Here is a 21230-nt window from a genome sequence, read left to right as displayed (position 1 = left end):
TAAGCAGATACCAAGGAACACTTTATAAGACTTGACATAGGAGGGTTGTATTAGAATGAGAGAACACCAGAGCACAGAAACATGCCCTTCGGCCCACCTAGTCTGTGCCTTGGGTTCCCCTTAAATATTTCACCTTTCATGCTTAACCCATGACCTCTAATTCTAATCTCACCCAACCTAGTGGATAAAGCCTCTCTTTCAGTACAAAATTAAACATCAAATACCAGTGTGCATAGTTTTAGGGTGATTACAGATACATTAGTGAACTCCAATCATACCATTCATTTTAGACGATGGAGACGGGAGGTCACCAATGGCCTATGCTCCACCGGGAGCCAAGAGCCCAAGAAGAATAGCTTTAAGGCACGGGTTCCCAATCTTTTTTATGCCATGGACCAACACCATCATGCAAGGGTCTGAGGACACCAGCTTGGGAACCCTTGCTTTAGGGTGATGCTAACCCTACCACAGCAACGGAATACTAAACACATAATTTTGTGTACCTCGATCAAATCTCCCCTCATTCTCCTACGCTCCAGGGCATAATTACAGGAGAACCTGCTCTGTTAAAGCCTCAAGATCAAATGGCAGGGATGAAGTTATAAACAGTTCTACATGCAAAGGTGGCATAAATTTAGAAACCTTTTCTACAAAGAGCAAGTGAAGATGGGCTGATTGTTAATTTTAAATCTAAGATTTGTAGGCTTTTATTAACAAGGTCTTAAGAGATATGAGACAAAATGGAGAAGCCACTCATCAGCCATGACCTCAATTGGTAGTGTTACACATTCACGGGGTTAAATGACCTAGTACTGTTCCTTCCGTGTCCTCAACATCACTCATTTTTTATTTGGATTCTTTACTTTGAGCGCAGCGCATTGGCAGAAGTTACCTTGGTCAAAAAATTTACATTAAATGATGATTAACTTTGCAATCTATTGTTTTTAACCAATTTCTTATTTAGTGCTTCCCTAGCAAAACGGAATACAAATAAGCAGCTGATATACAAGCCTGACCTGAGCTGGCCTCTTGTGGTGCCACGTGCTTCATTCTTTTGAGGTATTCCAATTTGTCAGACTTAGTATGAGTCGTCGATACAATGCCGAGTTCCATAGCTAAATGCTACAAGAGGAAAAATCAGAATTGGTGGGCTATAGATGAGCTCCTCTCCTTTCATCCATTATGCATGCAAATATATAGCGGACACACAAGAGACTACAGATGCTGAATCTGGAACAATACAAAAGCACTGGCTGTACACTCAAGACACAGGATCAAAACTAGGTCATTTGGTCCATTGAGTGCTCCATCTTTCAATCATGGCCAATTTATTATCTCTCTCAATCCCATTCTCCTGCCATCTCCCCAAGACCTTTGGCACCCTTACTAATCAAGAACCCATCAACCTCTGCTTTAAATATACCCAACGACTTGGCCTCCAGTCGTCTGTGAAATTAATTCCAGATTCACCACTTTCTGGCTAAGTAAATTCCTCATCTCTGTTTGAAAGGGATGTCCTCCTATTCTGAGGCTGTGCCCTCTGATCCTAGATTCCACAACAGTTGAAAACATCAGGAAATTATAGACCAGTGAGTCTTACTTCAGTGCTTGGAAAGTTGTTTAAGAAGATCCTGAGAGACAGGATTTATGAACATTTGGAGAGGCATAATATGATTAGGAATAGTCAGCATGGCTTTGTGAAAGGCAGGTCGTACCTTACGAGCCTGATTGAATTTTTTGAGGATGTGACTAAACACATTCATGAAGGTAGAGCAGTAGATGTAGTGTATATAGATTTCAGCAAGGCATTTGACAAGATACCCCATGCAAGGCTTATTGAAAAAGTAAGGAGGCATGGGATCCAAGGAGACATTGCTTTGTGGATCCAGAACTGGCTTGCCCACAGAAGGCAGAGTGGTTGTAGATGGGTCATATTCTGCATGGAGTTCGGTGACCAGTGATGTGCCTCAGAGATCTGTTCTGGGACCCCTACTCTTCGTGATTTTTATAAATGACCTGGATGAGGAAGTGGAGGGATGGGTTAGTAAATTTGCTGATGACAGAAAGGTTCATTTTGGTAGGTCAAATACGATGGCATAATATAGTATTAATGGTAAGACTCTCGGCAGTGTGGAGGATCAGAGGGATCTTTGGGTCCGAATCCATAGGACACTCAAAGCTGCTGCGCAGGTTGACTCTGGGGTTAAGAAGGCGTACGGTGCATTGGCTTTCATCAATTGTGGGATTGAGTTTAGCAGCCGAGAGGTAATGTTGCAGCTATACAGGACCCTGGTCAGACCCCACTTGGAGTATAGGAAGGATGTGGAAACCATAAAAAGGGTGCAGAGGAGATTTACAAGGATGTTGCCTGGATTGGAGAGCATGCCTTATGAGAATAGGTTGAGTGAACTCTGCCTTTTTTCCTTGGAACGACAGAGGATGAGAAGTGACCTGATAGTGGTGTATAAGATGATAAGAGGCATTGATCATGTGGATTGTCAGAGGCTTTTTCCCAGAGCTAAAATGGCTAGCATGAGAATGCACAGTTTTAAGGTTCTTGGAAGTAGGTACAGAGGAGATGTCAGGGGTAAGTTTTTTTATGCAGAGATTGGTGAGTGCATGGGATGGGCTGCCGGCGACGGTGGTGGAGGCAGATAACAGAGGCCTTTTTTAAGAGACTCCTGGACAGTTACATGGAGCTTAGAAAAATCGAGGGCTACGGGTAACCCAAGGTAATTTCTAAGGTAAGAACATGTTCGGCACAGCTTTGTGGACTGAAGGGCCTGTACTGTGCTGTAGGTTTTCTATGTTTCTATATCCTCTCCACAACATCTATGGGGGGGGGTGGAATTGGACAGTCACACTTCAGATTAAGATTCTGGACTGAAAAGAAAGAAGCTGACATAAAATGGTAGTGGGAAGAGGTGAAGTAAGAGCTGGAAGGTGATGGGTGCAGGGGCAGGTCGCTGGAATGGTGTCAGAAGTTGGGAAGTGGTAGGTGGAATTGATAAAGGGCTGAATCTGATGGAAACTGATAGGAAGGTGAAAAATGCATCACCTTTTATCTGCATAAATTGACAAACTACCCACTTAATTGCCTTCAAGACTTGACCTCTTTTTTATCCTGCACACCCATACCCTGTCATTAACACACAAAGTCATAAATACTTACTGAAAATGCAATAGGAATATCAGTCCCCTTCAAAGCAAGCTACAGTGAACAAATATTGGCAAGCACTGATACAGCTCTCACAAATGTTACAAAGACGCAAGGCATTACAAAGACAGTTAAATTATAAAAACAGGAAGTAATCTCAAATAAATTTCAATGTAGACAAACTGTAAGCCTTATCCACTGTAACTCAAGTACTTTTGAAAGAGTTAAAGAATTAGCCATTCAACTTGATGAACACATACAAAGATTTAATTATTTTATATTCTTAACAATTGCAATTCTGGCAGGGTCTGCAAGACATTACTTCCTACAAAGTGAAACCCAATAGTGTGAATGCCAGTGATGCTTCACTACCAGATGAACTCAACGCCTTCTATGTGTGCTTTGAAAGGGAGAGTACAACTACAGCTGTGAAGATCCCTGCTGCACCTGACGACCCTGTGATTTCTGTCTCAGAGGCCGGTGTTAGGCTGTCTTTAAAGACAGTGAACCCTCCCAAGGTGGAAGGTCCCAATGGAGTACCTGGTAAGGCTCTGAAAGCCTGTGCCAACCAACTAGTGGGAGTATTCAAGGACATTTTCAAACTCTCACCGCTACAGGCAGAAGTTCCCACTTGCTTCAAAAAAGCAACAATTATACCAGTGCCTAAGAATAATAATGTGGGCTGCCTTAATAACTATCACTCAGTAGCACTCACATCGACAGTGATGAAATGCTTTGAGAGGTTGGTCATGACTAGACTGAACTCTTGCCTCAGCAAGGACCTGGGCCCATTGCAATTTGCCTATCGCCACAATAGGTCAATGGCAGACACAATCTCAATGGCTCCCCACACGGCTTTAGACCACCTGGACAACACAAACACCTACGTCAGGATGCTGTTCATTGACTATAGCTCAGCATTTAATACGATCATTTCCACAATCCTGATTGAGGAGTTGCAGAACCTGGGCCCCTGTACCTCTTTCTGCAATTGGATCCTCGACTTCCTAACAGGAAGACCACAATCTGTGTAGGTTGATTATAACATATCATCATTGACGATCAACACTGGTGCAGCCTCAAGGGTGTGTACTTAGCCCACTGTTCTACTCTCTATAAACACGACTGTGTGGCTCAGCATAGCTCAAATACCATCTACAAATTTTCTGCCTAGTCCCTTCGGCCAGCACTGAGACCATTGCCCCCCTCACCCTTCCCATCCATGTACTTACCCAAAAAGGGTCACCCATTTCCCTCTACAGATGCTGCCTGACCCAAAGCTCTTCCATTCACAAAGTGCTGAAGGAACTCAGTAGGTCAGGCAACAAGGGGAATAAACAGTCAATGGTTCTGGCCGAAACTGCAGCCCTGATGAAGGGTCTCGGCCTGAAACATCAACTGTTTATTCCTTTCCACAGATGCTGCCTGACCTGCTGAGTTCCTCTAGCACTTTGTGTGTGTTACTCTGGAGTTCCAGCATCTGCAGAATCTCTTGTTTCAGAGACCCTCCAGAAAATGCACTGACTGAAGATTTAGAAACATTTCAAAGCAAGAACCATTTTCACTGAAGAATTAGGAGAGGTCCAAGTGACATTAAAGACATGCATGATTCAGGAATAAAGTCAGCTACTGGCTTTTATCTTGACGAACAGCAATTAGGCTCGATGGGCTGAACAGAGACACGAGACTGCAGATGCTGGAACCTAAGGCCCTCCATTTGTCAAGGTCAGCTTTGGATGTTGCACCCTCGCTATCTGCATCAAAGTCATACTCCCACTACCTATTCAATGCTCCCAATGGCAGGCATCTCAAATAGCCTCTGACAAGCAAGTTCAGCTCCTAGCCTTCACATGTGGCTTCACTACCAAGTCCTGCAAGGGAAAGGCGGATGACTGGTGCCTTAAAGCAGATCGGGCCTGTTGACCATAGTTGGAAACTCATCTAGGAGGAAAACTGATTTCAAACCTCCGCTGCCTTATAGGTATACCGATTCATGGTGAAGGCTTCAGGAGTAAACTGGAGGGAAAATCCAGAGCTGGAGTCCCCAAGTCAGTCCTACGTTGAGTTCAATGCTGACTGACAACTTTTGCAACACCACTGGTGTCAAGCTGTATTGGTCTCTGCCATTCCTTTGAATTCATCAGCTGTACAGAGAGGGGTGGAACTCAGCAGGTTAGGTAGAATCCTTCCACTCCCCGCCCCCCCCGCCACTGTTCCTTCTTCTCCTGATATATAGTCCCTTCTACAACCAGTCAACCCACAACTCCCCTCATTCCACTTCCATCACTTTCCTCCTTCTCATTTACCCACTCCATCTGTCACCCATTACCCACACACTGCTCCCACTGGGCTAAATCCCTTTACTGTTCTCACCCACCCACTCCACCATATTCCACGAACTCCATTTCTTTGTTGCCTTGACCTGTCACCTCCTGGATACTGTCACTATCCTCCCATCCTCCTATCACCTCTCCTACCTGAATCCACCCATTGCAACCTCAGAACAGTCCTTTTAGAACTGAGATAAGGAGGAATTACCTTAGCCATAGAGCGGTGAATCTGTGGAATTTGCTGGCACAGGCGGCTGTGGAGGCCAAATCATTGGGTATATTTAAGGCAAAGGTTGATAAATTCTTGATTAGTCAGGGCATGAAGGAAAGGGGAGAAGGCAGGAGATTGGGGCTGAAAGGGAAAATGGATCAGCCATGTTGAAATGGCAGAGCAGACTCGATGGACTAAATGGCCCATACCTCATGGTCTTATTAGCGCCACATGTTCTGGCACCAACATTGCAAGACCCCAATGTTCAACACAACACAAACAACAATAACAGAACAAAACGATAACAACAGCGAAAGAAGCCCCCATTGCGCCACTCCCACCCACTGACAAACACAGGTCACCTCCAGGTTTCCAAAATCCTGTTTTAGTGTTAAGGTGGTAAAGGACTCTGTTTATCAAGCACCTTACCTCTTGCACTCTGACAGCAAATTCCTCCTCTGATTCATCTTCCATTTGGGACATTCTGGGCAGCCACCTACAAGAGGCAGGAAATAGAAGTGCAGTGAAATTCTTTGTCACAACAGCTACACGTGCATTCAGATAAAGCTGGACTTTCCAACCCAAAGTAATTTAGCTGTTAATATTTTTATTTCTGTAGAGGTACAGAATGGTACCAGGCTCTTCCGGCCTGGTGAGTTCACACCATGCCACCCAATTACATGCATGTGACCAATTAACTAACTAACATGTATATTTTTGGAAGGAAGGAGGAATCTGAAGGGAACCCATATATGGAGAATGTACAAACTCCTTAAAGGCAGCTGTGGGAGTTGAACCCGGGCCATTGGGGCTATAATAGTGTTATGCTGCCATGCTGCCTGAAACTTAAAGGATAGGATATCAATCCTACTACTTCTCACATGCTAAATGAATTAGTCATAGAATTTAGTGAGGCAAGATTAGCGTCGCCTGAACTGCCTTCACAAGACCAACACTGACCAGGAAGATGACCAGTTCTGTCTGACACTCGAGGAACTGAACTCATAACTTGGTCATATCATTTGGGAGAAAACAGAAAAAAATGATTACTGCTTCCCGATGTTGTCCCACAGACTAAGCCTGTGGAAGCATGTGCACTTGCTGCAGAAATAATCCTGCTACACACTGTTCACAGTATTATTGATGAATTGGGGACGGGAAGTGGCAGATATGCATGTTAGGATAAGTATAGTCAACCACATATTGTAGGCCTGGAGGTGAAGCATTTAAGCTGTATATTTTGAAATTAAAACAAAGGACAATTCTTGGTTTCACTGTCCCTATTTAACATGACAGTGTCAAAAGTTAACAAGAACACTACAGTACAGAAAAAAAGCTGTACAGCCCATACCAAAATATTTTACCTAGTTCCATTGACATGCACCCAGACCCTACCCCTCAAAACCATGTACTTATCCAAACTTCCCTTAGGTGTTTTAACCAAACCTGCATCCACCACTTCCATTGGCAGCTTGTGCCACTCTCAGCAACCTCTGAGTGAAGAAGATCCCCCTCAGGTTCCCTTAAACATTTTATTTTCACCCTTAACGTCTATCTCTAGTCTCAACTAACCTCGGAGGAAAAAGTCTGCTTGCATTTACCCTATCTATATCCCTCACTATGTGGCGTGAAAGTAATTCCATAGTCTGGCCAGGCACATTTGGTGCAGTGGAAGTGCTTATAACTGTCTGGTGTGGTCACTCCCAAAAGATGCTATTGTGAGGTTTGTATTCGTGACTTCTAGGCTCCCATGCTAGGATCACTCTCTTACTGTACCAGCTGGAAGAAAAGCTGACATGCATTTTAGGTCATGAAAATACTAATACAATGAAATGGTAAATTTATTTAAAACATAGATTCGACCAGGGGCTCCTAGCCTTATGCCATGGACAAATACCAAAAGGGATCCATTGATTCCTGGGTTAGGAAACTCTGGATTAGATTATCAAATATGGTCTTAGATGCCCCAGCTGAGTAATGACATTAGAAGTCAAAGCTGATCATACGATCTCCCACACCACCAGGTCCAGGAAGTTATTGCCCTTCAACCATCCTGAACCAACATGGATAACAACGCTGAACTGAATCCACAACCTAGTCTCACTTTCAAGGTCTTTACACCTCATGTTCTCGGTAATATTTATTATGTTTCTTTGCGCAGTTTATCTTTACACTTTATTTGTCACTCTTTTTGTGTTGTTTTCATAAATTATGTTGTATGTCTCTGTTCTACTGTGAATGCCTGCAAGAAAATGAGTCTCAGACCCCCACACGAAATGCTGGAAAAACTTGTCAGGCAGCATTATTGAGTAAATGTGACAGTACAATTATAAGACCAGTAGACATAGGAACAGAAGTAGGCCATTCAGCCCATCAAGTCTGCTCCACCATTCAATCATGGGCTGATCCAATTCTTCCAGTCATCCCTACTCCCCTGCCTTCTCCCCATCACCCTTGATGCCCTGACTAATCAAGAACCTATCCCTGCCTTAAATGCACCCAATGACTTGGCCTCCAAAGGCGCTCATGGCAACAATTTCCACAGATTTACCACCCTCCATCTAAAGTAATTTCTCTGCATCTCTGTTCTAAATGGTCGTCCTTTAATCCTGAAGCTGTGTCCTCTTGTCCTAGGCTCCCCTACATATACAGTACTATGCAAAAGTCCTAGGCACATATATAGGCAGGGTGCCTAAGACTTCTGCACTGTACTGTATTTGTCAATGTGAAGCAAGTTTGTAAATCAGGTGGGAGCAAAAGGATGTTAAAATGTTAAGGGTGAAGCACCACAGTAAAGATGTGAGACAGGTGGCATAAAAGGAGTGCTGGGGTGGGTGAGGAGCCACACCTGACAAGGTCATTTGATTCCAAACAATTGGTTCACTGATCACCACAGAACACCCTACTGATGCTTCCTGCTGCCTCCCCTCTCCTTTCTTTTCCCAACCATGATTCCCCTCTCTCTGGCCCCCTCCCACTCTCAGTCCACAATAGAAATCCATATCAGAATAAGGTAAACCATCATTCACGTCATGAAATTTGCTTTTTTATTATGCAGCAGTACAGTGCAATACATAAGATTACTACAGCACTATGCAAAAGTCTTAGACACCCTAGCAATATATATGTGCCTAAAACTTCCGTATAGTACCGTATTTACTTTAATAAATGTACTTTAAACTTGAATGGCTGGACAGAAACTTAGCAGTCCAAAGAGTGAATGATGAACTTGGGACTGGAAAGTAAGATATCTATCACAGGATTTTAAAATAATGAATAATTTTGATGAGAGAATGGTCATTTCCTCTTGTCTGGGAGTGAATAGTTCAATTCCTATGATACACCAGGAAGTGGGGTGGGTTAAGAGAGATTTCTTTGCAGGAATGTTAGCTGGAACTGGGATTTTGTTAAGTGCTTGAGGCACAGCAATGAAATGTTTCTGATAAGCACAGCACTGCAGAGAAAAATAAAACTGCTTTTGGATTGACCATGACTACTTTAGTAAGCTGCCTCGTCCTCGTCCTGTGCAGCAACGGGCAGTACTATCAGCCAGATTGCCGAGTGTCAGAGACACAGAGACCAGCCACACTGGACAGCACAGCACAGCATTAAGTACAGCACTGATATCCACATTACAAAATGCTAGAGGTACTTAGCAGGTCAGATAGCATCTTTGGAGAGGAATAGCTGATGTTTCAGACTTCTGCACCCCGCTTCCTTTTCAGTATTGGAAAGTCTCAGCCCAAAATGTCAACTGTACATTTTCCTTCAAAGATGCTAAGTTTCTCCAGCATTTTCTCTGTTACCTGGATTTCCATTGCCTGCAAGAACTCGAGTTTATCGATAACCATGTCTTGGCAAAGGGCCGAAATCGACAATGCAGGCTGAGTGGGCAGAATGATTGGCAAGCAAGATCAGTATTCTGACAAAGCAGCATTTAAAACTATCAGGAGCTATTATAGGGATAATTTACACTTGTTAGCCCCTCAAAAGAAATTTTAAAAAATTATTCGAAATCAAGTTTTTATTTATATTTATTTTGAGGTAGCATGGAACAATCCCAACCAGTTGTGCTGCCGAGCAACCTACTTAGCATTATTCTAATCACATGACAACTTACAATGACCAGTTAACCTAACCGATGTGTCTTTGGACTGTGGGAGGAAGCTGGAGCCCACGTGATCACATTAAGAAGGTACAGATTTGAACTGTGAAACACCCCGAGCTGTAATAGCGTAGCACTAAGCACTGTGTTATCATAGTTTTCCATTAGATTTAAATCTTTCAAATTAAGTAGCTCACAAGAATTTGAGTAGAAAGGATGTTAAGATCAGTGATGAACAGAGGAAAGTCAAGAATCTAATCACAGTCATGTTTCATGGACAGCCATTTAAGACTGAAACAAGAAACTTCTTCTCCCAATAGGTCATTGACCTTTCAAATTCCAGAGGATTGTGGATTCTCAGGTACCAAGTATCTAAAGATCTATGAAATCAAAAGATCTAATGCATGATATTTTGATGAAGGGCTCCGGACCAGAAAGGCTAATTTCCCTTCTATGGGTGATTTCTGACCACCCGAGATTTTCCAGCCTATTCAGTTTTGACATACACCACACTTTGAACTCCAGTTTTGGCCTCTTGCACTGTTCCAACAATGCCCATAACAAGCTTAAGATTCAGAACGCAAACACGAGGAAATCTGCAGATGCTGGAATTTCAAGCAACACACATAAAAATTGCTGCTGAACGCAGCAGGAGTCCTGACGAAGGGTCTCGGCCCGAAACGTTGACTATACCTCTTCCTATAGATGCTGCCTGGCCTGCTGCGTTCACCAGCAATTTTTATGTGTGTTGCTTAAGATTCAGAACCTCATTCTGACTTCACCCGTTTCAGGTCTCAGAGCTCCCCTCCAGGAAACTAGGGATTCACACAGACTCAAAACGAGGGGTTGGTCATTTAAGAAATGATAAAAAAGAAATTTCCACATAGGGTAGTGGTAGTCTACAATCTGAAGGCATGAAGATTGATTTCTCTAACTTCAGGTATTTTTCCCTCTTCCCCATTCCCTCTTAAAAAACAGAAAACACAGAAAACCTACAGCACAATACAGGCCCTTCAGCCCACAAAGCTGTGCCGAACATGTCCCTAACTTAGAAATTACCTAGGGTTACCCACAGCCCTCTATTTTACTAAGCTCCATGTACCTGTCCAGGAGTTTCTTCAAAGACTCTATCATATCCGCCTCCACCACCGTCGCTGGCAGCCCATTCCATGCACTCACTACTCTCTGCATAAAAAACTTACCCAACATCTCCTCTGTACCTACTTCCAAGCACCTTAAAACTGTGCCCTCTCGCGCTAGCCATTTCAGCCCTGGGAAAAAGCCTCTGATTATCCAAACGATCAATGCCTCTCATCATCTTATACACCTCTATCAGGCCACTTCTCATCCTCCAGCGCTCCAAGGAAAAAAGGCCGAGTTCACTCAATCTATTCTCATAAGGCATGCTCCCCAAACCAGGCAACATCATTGTAACTCTCTTCTGCACCCTTTCTATGGGTTTCCACATCCTTCCTATACTCCAAGTGGGGTCTGACCAGGGTCCTATATAGCTGTAACTTTTACCTCTCAGCTACTAAACTCAATCCCACGATTGATGAAAGCCAATGCACCGTATGCTTTCTTAACCACAGAGTCAACCTGCGCAGCAGCTTTGAGTGTCCTATGGATTCGGACCCAAAGATCCCTCTGATCCTCCACACTGCCAAGGGTCTTACCATTAATACTATATTCTGCCATCGTATTTGACCTACCAAAATGAACCACCTCACACTTATCTGGGTTGAACTCCATCTGCCACTTCTCAGCCCAGTTTTGCATCCCATCAATGTCCCGCTGTAACCTCTGACAACCCTCCACACTACCCACAACACCTTCAACCTTTGTATCATCAGCAAATTTACTAACCCATCCCTACACTTCCTCATCCAGATCACTTATAGAAATCACGAAGAGCAGGGGTCCCAGAACAGATCTCTGAGGCACACCACTGGTGACCGACCTCCATATAACCCGTCTACAACCACTCGGCCTTCTGTGGGCAAGTCAGTTCTGAATCCACAAAGCAATGTCTCCTTGGATCCCATGCCTCCTTACTTTTTCAATAAGCCTTGCATGGGGTCCCTTGTCAAATGCCTTGCTGAAATCCATATACACTATATCTACTGCTCTAACTTCATCTATGTGTTTAGTCACATCCTCAAAAAATACAATCAGGCTCGTAAGGGACAACCTGCCTTTGACAAAGCCATGCTGACTATTCCTGATCACATTATGCCTCTATAAATGTTTATAAATCCTGCCTCTCAGGGTCTTCTCCATCAACTTTCCAACCACTGAAGTAAGACTCACTGGTCTATAATTTCCTGGGCTATCTCTACTCCCTTTCTTGAATAATGGAACAACATCCGCAGCCCTCCAATCCTCCGGAACCTCCATCCCCATTGATGATGCAAAGATCATCGCCAGAGGCTCAGCAATCTCCTCCCTCGCCGCCCACAGTAGCCTGGGGTACATCTCGTCTGGTCCCGGTGACTTATTCAACTTGATGCTTTCCAAAAGCTCCAGCACATCCTCTTTCTTAATGTCTATATGCTCAAGCTTTTCAGTCAGCTGTAAGTCATCACTACAATCGCCAAGATCCTTTTCCGTAGTGAATACTGAAGTACTCTAAGTACTTCTGCTATCTTCTCCGGTTCCATAGACACTTTTCCACACCTGACACCTGATTTGTCCTATTCTCTCACATCTTATCCTCTTGCTCTTCACATACCTATAAAATGCCTTGGGGTTTTCATTAATCCTGTCCGCCAAGGCCTTCTCATGGCCCCTTCTGGCTCTCCTAATTTCTTTCTTAAGCTCCTTCCTGCTTGCCTTATAATCTTCTAGATCCCTATCATTATCTAGTTTTTTGAACTTTTCATAAGCTCTTCTTTTCTTGACTAGACGTACACCATGGTTCCTGTACCCTACCATGCTTTCCCTGTCTCATTGGAACGTACCTTCTTCCATTCTGGCTTCTTCCCCACACACTTACCTCCTCTTATCCTCACCTGCCTCTCACCATCTTCATTCCCTTTCTTCCACGGTCCACTCCCTTCTCCTTTCAGATTCCTCCTTCTTCAGCCCTTTACCTTTTCCACCTATCTTCTCATTTCACAGCCCCTCAACTTTCCCCTCACCTATCATCTGCCAGCATGTATTCCTTCCCCCTCCCCCCACGTTAATCTGAATTCTTCCCCCTTACTTTCTGGTCCTGATGAAGGGTTTCAGCCCAAAACTGCTTGCTCCTCTCCATAGATGCTACCTGACTTGCTGAGTTCTGGCAGCATTTTGTGTATGTTTGAGATTTTCGGCATCTGCAGAATCTCTAGTATAGTGATTCTTCAGAATTATTTTATCAAGAAGGCTACAAAGCACTTCATGCAAAGTATATAGGAAAAGAAAGGTACGTCGCATCCAGAGTAGGGGACTGCGTACAAGGCAAGTTGCAGCAGTGGTTTGCCATTGCCTTCTGCCGGGTGAGTTTCCAAAGAGATCACCAGCTCGTAACCCAGCACGGATGGAAAGCGTGCAGGGGAGCCGGCTGGATTCGAACTCAGGACCTTTCGTGCCAAAGTCTGATGCTGATGCCGCTACGCCACCAGCCGGGTCATGCAAAGTATATACAAGAGAAATTAATTCTAGGCTAATAGAGAATATGGGATTAGTCTGGGGAAAGTGGCCCATTGAAGGCCAGCAATTACCTTAAATGAATAATGGAATAGGGTAAAGTTTGTCCCTACTTTCCATGTCCAATGATTTAACATTGAAGTCAATAATTTCAGATAACCAACTTGTATCGGAACTGCTTTATTCTGATGAAAGATCAGTTTACAATGTTAACTCAACCTTTCTTCCATCATTGAAGGTATCCTGCCTGCTGAATACTACCAGCATATGCAGAACTGATAGCACTAAATTTTTTTTTAGAACATCCCATGAGTATGTTAACTCATGTGCCATCTTCATCAGATTAGGTGCAATTAATAATCTTTCAATATCCTCACAGCACCTACTGGCCCTTCCATTGTCTTCTATCTCCAAAACATATTTTTTCTCCGTCTCCAAAACATAATTAACTTCCAACTTTTCCTACTGCGAATGAATGATACAGGACAAAGTTACTCTGATAGCCACAGACATCAGACATGTGGGCCCGACATATTGGTCAATTACAAAGAAAGCATGACATCTGCTATATTTCATTACGAGTTTGAGGAGACTTGGTATGTAACCAAAGACTCGTAAATTTCAGCAGTTGCATCACCATTTGGTATGGAGGGGCATCTGCAGAGGATCAGAAAAAGCTGCAGGAAGCTGTAAACTCTGCCGGCTCCATCATGGGAACTAGCCACCCCAGCAAGGAGATCTTCAAAAAGGTGATGCCTCAAAAAGGTGGCATCCTTAATTAAGGACCCTCATCACCCAGGGCATGCCCTCCTCTCATTGTTACTATCAAAGTGGAGGTACAGGTGCCTGAAAACACATATTCAACATTTTAGGAACAGTTGCTTCCACTTTGAGCCAGCTGGTGGCACAGTCGCATCAGTGCCGGACTTCAGGGCAGAAGGTCCCGAATTCGAACCCAGCCGGCTCCCCAAGCACGCTTTCCATCCGTGCTGGGTTGAGCGTCGAGCTAGCAGCTCGGCCTCGTAAAAAAGAAACTGCCTGCTACAGAAACATCAACAGCAAAAAGTTGATGACCTGTGCTCTCTGTGAGTTTAAAAGCCAATTTCCTTCCACTTTGCCATCAGATTTCTGAATGGACATTGAACCCATATGTGTGTATATTATATATATAGTAAGGTATTATACATGGAAATATACATCCTATATGTACAGTTGAAATCAGAAGTTTACATACACTTAGGTTGTAGTCATTAAAACTCATTGTTTAACCAATCCACAGATTTCATATTAGCAAACTATAGTTTTGGCAAGACATTGAGGACATCTACTTCGTGCATGACACGAGTAATTTTTCCAACAATTGTTTACAGACAGATTATTTCACTTTTAATTGACTATATCACAATTCCAGTAGGTCAGAAGTTTACAAACAAAATCAAAAAAAATCAACCAAGACCTCAGAAAAAAAAATTGTGGACCTCCACAACTCTTGTTCATCCTTGGGAGCAAGTTCCAAATGCCTGAAGGTACCACGTTCATCTGTACAAACAACAGTACGGAAGTATAAACACCATGGGACCACGCAGCCGTCATACTGCTCAGGAAGGAGATGCATTTCGTCTCCTAGAGATGAACGTACCTTGGCGCGAAAAGTGCAAATCAATCCCAGAACAACAACAAAGGACCTTGTGAAGATGCTGGAGGAAACAGGTAGACAAGTATCTATATTCACAGTAAAATGAGTCTTATATCGACATAACCTGAAAGGCTGCTCAGCAAGGAAGAAGCCACTGCACCAAAACCACCATTAAAAAAGCCAGATTACAGTTTGCAAGTGCACATGGGGACAAAGACCTTACTTTTTGGAGAAATGTCCTCTGGTCTGATGAAACAGAAACTGAACTGTTTGGCCATAATGACCATCATTATGTTTGGAGGAAAAAGGGTGAGGCTTGCAAGCCGAAGAACACCATCCCAACCGTGAAGCATGGGGGTGGCAGATTCATTTTGTGGGGGTGCTTTGCTGCAGGAGGGACGGGTGCACCTCACAAAATAGATGGCATCATGAGGAAGGAAGATTATGTGGATATATTGAAACAACATCTCAAGACATCAGCCAGGAAGTTAAAGCTCGGTTGCAAATGGGTCTTCTAAGTGGACAATGACCCCAAGCATACCTCCAAAATTGTGGCAAAATTGCTTAAGGACAACAAAGTCAAGGTATTGGAGTGGCCATCACAAAGCCCCGACCTCAATCCGATAGAAAATTTGTGGGCAGAACTGAAAAAATGTGTGCGAGCAGGGAGGCCTACAAACCTGATTCAGTTACACCATTTCTGTCTGGAGGAATGGAACAAAATTCCAGCAACTTATTGTGAGAAGTTTGTGGAAGGCTACCCAAAACGTTTGACCCAAGTTAAACAATTTAAAGGCAATGCTACCAAATACTAACAAAGTGTATGTAAACTTCTAACCCACTGGGAATATGATGAAAGAAATAAAAGCTGAAATAAATCATTCTCTCTACTATTATTCTGACATTTCACATTCTTAAAATACAGTAGTGATCCTAACTGACCTCAGACAGGGAATGTTTTCTAGGATTAAATGTCAGGAATTGTGAAAAACTGAGTTTAAATGTATTTGGCTAAGGTGTATGTAAACTTCTGACTTCAACTATAACTTATAGCAGTTTTGTTACTATGTATTGCAATGCACTGCTCCCACAAAACAGCAAATTCTGATTCTGAAATAACAAAGGGTAACAGACTACCAAGTACTGAGAAGCACATCAATGCCGTGTGCAATTGAACATGAGCACCAGATATATGTACGTGTTGAGGGTGGGATGGGGTGTAGGACAATAAAGGAGGTAGCTAAATACAAGCACGTTCACTCCACCTTACCGACTGGACCCCCAGTGAGTTAACGACAGTTACTACCTTACTTGGTATATGGTGAAGGGACTGAAAAACATCCACAGCAGCTCGGCAACCCAAGAGGAATCGACGACACTCTAGGGGAGAAAGGGGGGAGAAATAAGTCTAACTTTCACAGGGGACACAACCGTCCTGCGTTCTGTCACTGAATCTCTTCTCACAAATAGGCAGAGGAAGAACGAGCAAACAAGCCTCTTGTTCACAAGACCACTAAGACACTGGTCACATAAGATGTCTATTTTTGCATCTGTCTTTTGCCTTCCATTGCAAAACCGGAAGATTCAAAAATGGACAATAGGCTTAAGATAGATTGTGGATTTAATCTAAATCTAATTTCAACTGGACTAATCACTGATATAGAACGATGTGTTGAATTACTCTACTCTGAACTTAATCCTGTCTCCCAATCTTTTTATGATCATTGTTACCAGTTTGAGTTATAGATAATCGCCTTCTGAGCACACATAGGGAAAGATTAACTTTGTGAAGCTCTGCAGTATTGATTAACCATTGGTGTTTCACCTGAGAGACAACGCTTTGAAACACAATACTAATTATTCTACCACAGGACACTTCTTACTTTTCTGGCCCAAGTTGTGGTGCAGGACTCTCTCAAATGCATTGTAATGGACCCTCGCATACATCCCTCCCTGCGAAGATTTATTATCCCTCTCGACCCGATGAAGGAGCAGAGAAGACTCACTGGACCGATGGTGTAATTCTGCTTCTGCATTTAATGGTCTAAATATCACCATTGTGAAAGGAGAAAGTTTTAATTCAAACCATAAAGTCATACAGTCCAGAAACAGGCAACTTGGTGTATTCCCATACCCTACTATCAAGCACCTAACTACATTAATTTCACTTTTACTCTCCCCACATGAACCAATCACTTCTACATTAGGGACTGTTTACATTGACCATGTAACCTACCACTCTACAGGTCTCAAAGATGTGGCTGGAAACTAAAGCAGGGTGGGAAATGTGCTCACAAGACAACACGCAAACTCCTTACAAACAGCACTGAAGATCAGGAGTAAACGCAAGGTGATGGAGCTGAGGCAGCAGCTCCACTAGCTGTGACACTATATATATATATACACACTGATGTGCATCATAGACCACTACAGCACAGTACAGGCTCTTGGGCCCAAGATGTTATGCCACACGTTTGTCCGACTCTTAAGGTAAATCTAATGCTTCCCTCCTACATAGCCCTCCATTTTTCTATCATCCATGTGCCTCAGTATTTTTCAAATGTCCCTTATGTATCTGCCTCTCTCACCACCCCTGGCAGCTAGTTCCACATACGCAGCACTCTAAAAAAAAACATCTCTGACAACTCATCATACTTTCCTCCAATGATCTTAATTACGCTGCCTTTTATTAGTTACTTTGGGCCTGGGAAAAGGCTTCTTGCTATCCACTCTACCCATGCCTCTTATTTTGTACACCCTTCGTCCTCTTTTGCTCCAAAAAGAAAAGCCTTAGTCACTCAAGCTATCCTCACAAGACATGTCACTGGATTAGAGAACATCCTGTTAAACTCTCCAGTGCACCGCTCCAAAAGCTTCCACATCTTTCCAGTAATGAGGTGACCATAACTGATTCCAAGTGTGGTCTAACCAGTGTTTATAGAGCTGCAACATTACTTAGTGGCTCTTAAACTCAATACCCCAACTAATGCAGGCCAACACAACCACATGCATGTGTATGGAGTGTGGGGGTCACGTAAACAATACAATAAGATTTAATCTTACTTTAGGGAAAGATGAGTAAGGCTTTACTGTTAACACACTTTCTTCCAACCCCTTAATAAATCAAAGGTATTAGAAACTCCAGGGTACACTATTTCTTATATGCACTACCGTCTTGAAAACAGCCACAAACCATAGTGCAATGATTTTTAGGGCTACTTCAGTCCCCCCGCCCCCCCAGTCCATACTTTGCAACTTTAAGTGCAATGAAGAAGGCAGATTGAGAATGTGTTTAAAAAGCTGACAGGCTTTGTAGATAATGGCAGATAATACAACAGCACTAAATTATAACAACCTGTTATAAAATTATTTTGGTCAATAGATGAGTACTGTGTCTAGTACTTTATACTTCAGCAAAGACTTCAAGGTTTTACAAAAGATGTAGATAGAGATATGCTATAATAATTTAGGGATAAGGGTCTCAAATTATGGAGGACTTCTTCAAAAAGGCAGTGCACAGGAACCTGAAAACTCTCACTCACTGTTTTAGAAACAGCTTTTCTTTCCTTCTGCCATTAGATTTCTGTATTGCCCATAACCCCACAAACACTACCTCTTTTATAATAACTTGTAATTTTGTAAGATCATAAGACATAAAAGCAGAATTAGGCCACTTGGCCTATTGAGTCTACACTGCCATTCCATCACGGCTGATTTATTATACCTCAGTCCCATTCTCCTGCCTTTTCCCCATAAACCTTTGACACACTAATCAAGAACCTATCAACCTCTGCTTTAAATGTACCCAATGACTTAGCCTCCACAGCTGCCTATAGCAATAAATTCTACTGATTCACCACCCTCTGACTAAAGAAATTCGTCCTCATCTCTATTCTGAAGGGGCAGTCTTATACTCTGAAGGTGTGCCCTCTGATCCTATACTTGCCCACTATAGCAAACCTCCTCTCCATGCCCATGAGGCCTTTGTAACCTATTGATTATTGAAAGACCTCAATATGCCTCAAAGAGATTCCTCAAACCGCCCCCCCCCAACACTTTTCTAAACTCCAGCAAGTATAGACCCAGAGCCATCAAATGCTAAGCATGTGTTAAACCTTTCACCCCCAGGATCAACTTATTTCCCCACGGCTTCCCTTTGGTCCTCAGACTTTCTACACTATAGAGCAATTTGTAGTAACCATTTGGCCAAACAACTCATCTTGGCAAGAGGAAATTGGAGAACCTAGCAAAAACCTATGTGATCATGGAAGTATGTGTGAATTCCAGAAAACCAGTGTTTATTGACAGGTTAAACTTGGGGCTCCTGGTGTTGTGCAGCAAAAGCACTCACTGCTATACCACCTTGCCATGTAGCCAGACTATTATTGTTGGTAACAACCAATGAGAATGAGTCCCGCTTCCTCAGATGACCCACATTATCAGAATCAGGTCTACTATCACTGACACATCACGAAATTTGTTGTTTTGTGGTAGCAATACAGTGCAAAATATAGATGCATCTCAAAGTAGAAGCAGCATTCTAGTGGGAGGATGAAGTAACTGCGGCTGACGAGGGAAGTCAAACAGCATAAAAGCAAAACAGAAGGCATATAATAGAGCAAAATCAGTGGGAGTTAAAGGATTGGGAAGCTCTTGAAAATGAAAAGAAGGCATCTTTAAAAGCAATTAGAAGAAAGATGAAATACAAAGATAAGCTAGCCAATAATATAAGTATAATATTTTCAGATATATATAACGAATAAAAGAGACAAGAGTGGATATCAGACTGCTACAAAATTATGCTGGGAGAGATAGAAATGGGGAGAAAGAAATCGCAGATGAACTTAAGTTTATTTTGCATCAGTCTTTATTGTGGAAGTCACCAGCAGTATGCCAGAAATTCATGCATGTCGGGGCAGAAGTGAGTGCATTTGCTACAACTAATAAGCTGTTTGTTAAGCTGAAAGGTCTCAAGGTAGACAAGTCACCTGGATCAGATGTACTACACCCCAAGGTTTTGAAAGAGATAGCTGAAGAGATTATGGAGGCGTCAGTGGTGATCTTTCAAGAATCACTACATTCTGGAGCAGTTCTGAAGGACTGGAAAATTGCACATACCACTCCACTCTTTAAGAAGGGAGGGAGAAAAAAAATGAAATTATAGACTAGTTAGCCTGACTTCAACAGTTGAAAGATGTTGGAGTCCACTCTTAAGGCTGAGGTTTTGGGATACTTGGAGGCACATTATAAAATAACCCAAGTCAGTGTGGTTTCCTTACTGGGAAAACTTGCCTGACAAATTATGAGGAATAACAGGAGACATAGACAAAGGAGAGTCAGTGGATGTTGTTTACTTTGATTTTCAGAAGGCCTTTGACAAGGTGCCACACATGAGGCTGCTTAGCAAGATAGGAGCCCATAGTATTACAGGAAAGATATTAGCATGGACAGAAGATTGGCTGGCTGTCAGTAGGCAACGAGTGGGAATAAAGAGTGCCTTGGTTGGCTTCAGGTGACTAGCAGTGTTCCACAGGAGTCACTGCTGGTAACACTTTATTTTACATACTTCAATAATTTGGATGATGGAATTGATGGCTTTGTGGCTAAGTTTGTGGATGATATGAAGGTAGATAGAGTGTTGAGGAAGCAGGAAATCTGTAGAAGGAATTAGTCTGATTAGGAGAATGGGCAAAGCAGTGGCAGATGGAATATAGTGTAAGTGTATAGTCATGTACAAACGTTTGTACTTTGGTATAAAGAGTGAAGACAGATTTTCTAAACGGGGTGAAAATTCAGAAATCCCACGAGCAAAGGGGCTTTAGGGGCCCTCATGCAGGTTCTCTAAAGGTTAATTTGCTGGTTAGCATTCATTTCTAGAAAACTAGAATATAACAGCAAGGATTCAATGCTAAGGCTTTATAATGCATTAATCAGACCACACTTGGAGTACTATGAGCAGTTTTGAGCCCCCTATCTAAAAGATGTGCCGATATTGTAGAGGATCGATAAAAGAGACTGACGTATCAGCTTTCAAAGCAACTCCTCAAGTGGCCTCTTGCTGTCCGTGGGCATCTTGCAGGACAATGTCTGTGCTAAATCAGTTCAGTTATAAGGCCATGAGACATAGGAGCAGAAATAGGCCATTCAGCCCATTGAATCAC

General features: G+C 42.8%; 1 protein-coding gene across 2 annotated transcripts in view; it reads right to left on the bottom strand.

Annotated features, from left to right (window-relative positions):
• aup1 (AUP1 lipid droplet regulating VLDL assembly factor) overlaps positions 1-21230 on the bottom strand; it is a 64796-nt gene that overhangs the window by 18422 nt on the left and 25144 nt on the right. For both annotated transcript variants that reach the window (XM_063047149.1, XM_063047148.1), the window contains 3 exons: positions 16376-16449; positions 6128-6194; positions 1017-1122 (listed from right to left, as the gene is read on the bottom strand). In XM_063047149.1, the coding sequence (XP_062903219.1) occupies positions 1017-1122; positions 6128-6194; positions 16376-16449 (247 nt within the window). The remainder of the gene's footprint in view (positions 1-1016; positions 1123-6127; positions 6195-16375; positions 16450-21230) is intronic.

Source organism: Mobula hypostoma, chromosome 4 (genome assembly GCF_963921235.1).
Source record: "Mobula hypostoma chromosome 4, sMobHyp1.1, whole genome shotgun sequence".
Lineage (NCBI taxonomy): Eukaryota > Metazoa > Chordata > Chondrichthyes > Myliobatiformes > Myliobatidae > Mobula > Mobula hypostoma.
The sequence above is the reverse complement of the archived record's forward strand: the minus strand, read 5'-3'. Positions and strand labels throughout refer to the sequence as shown.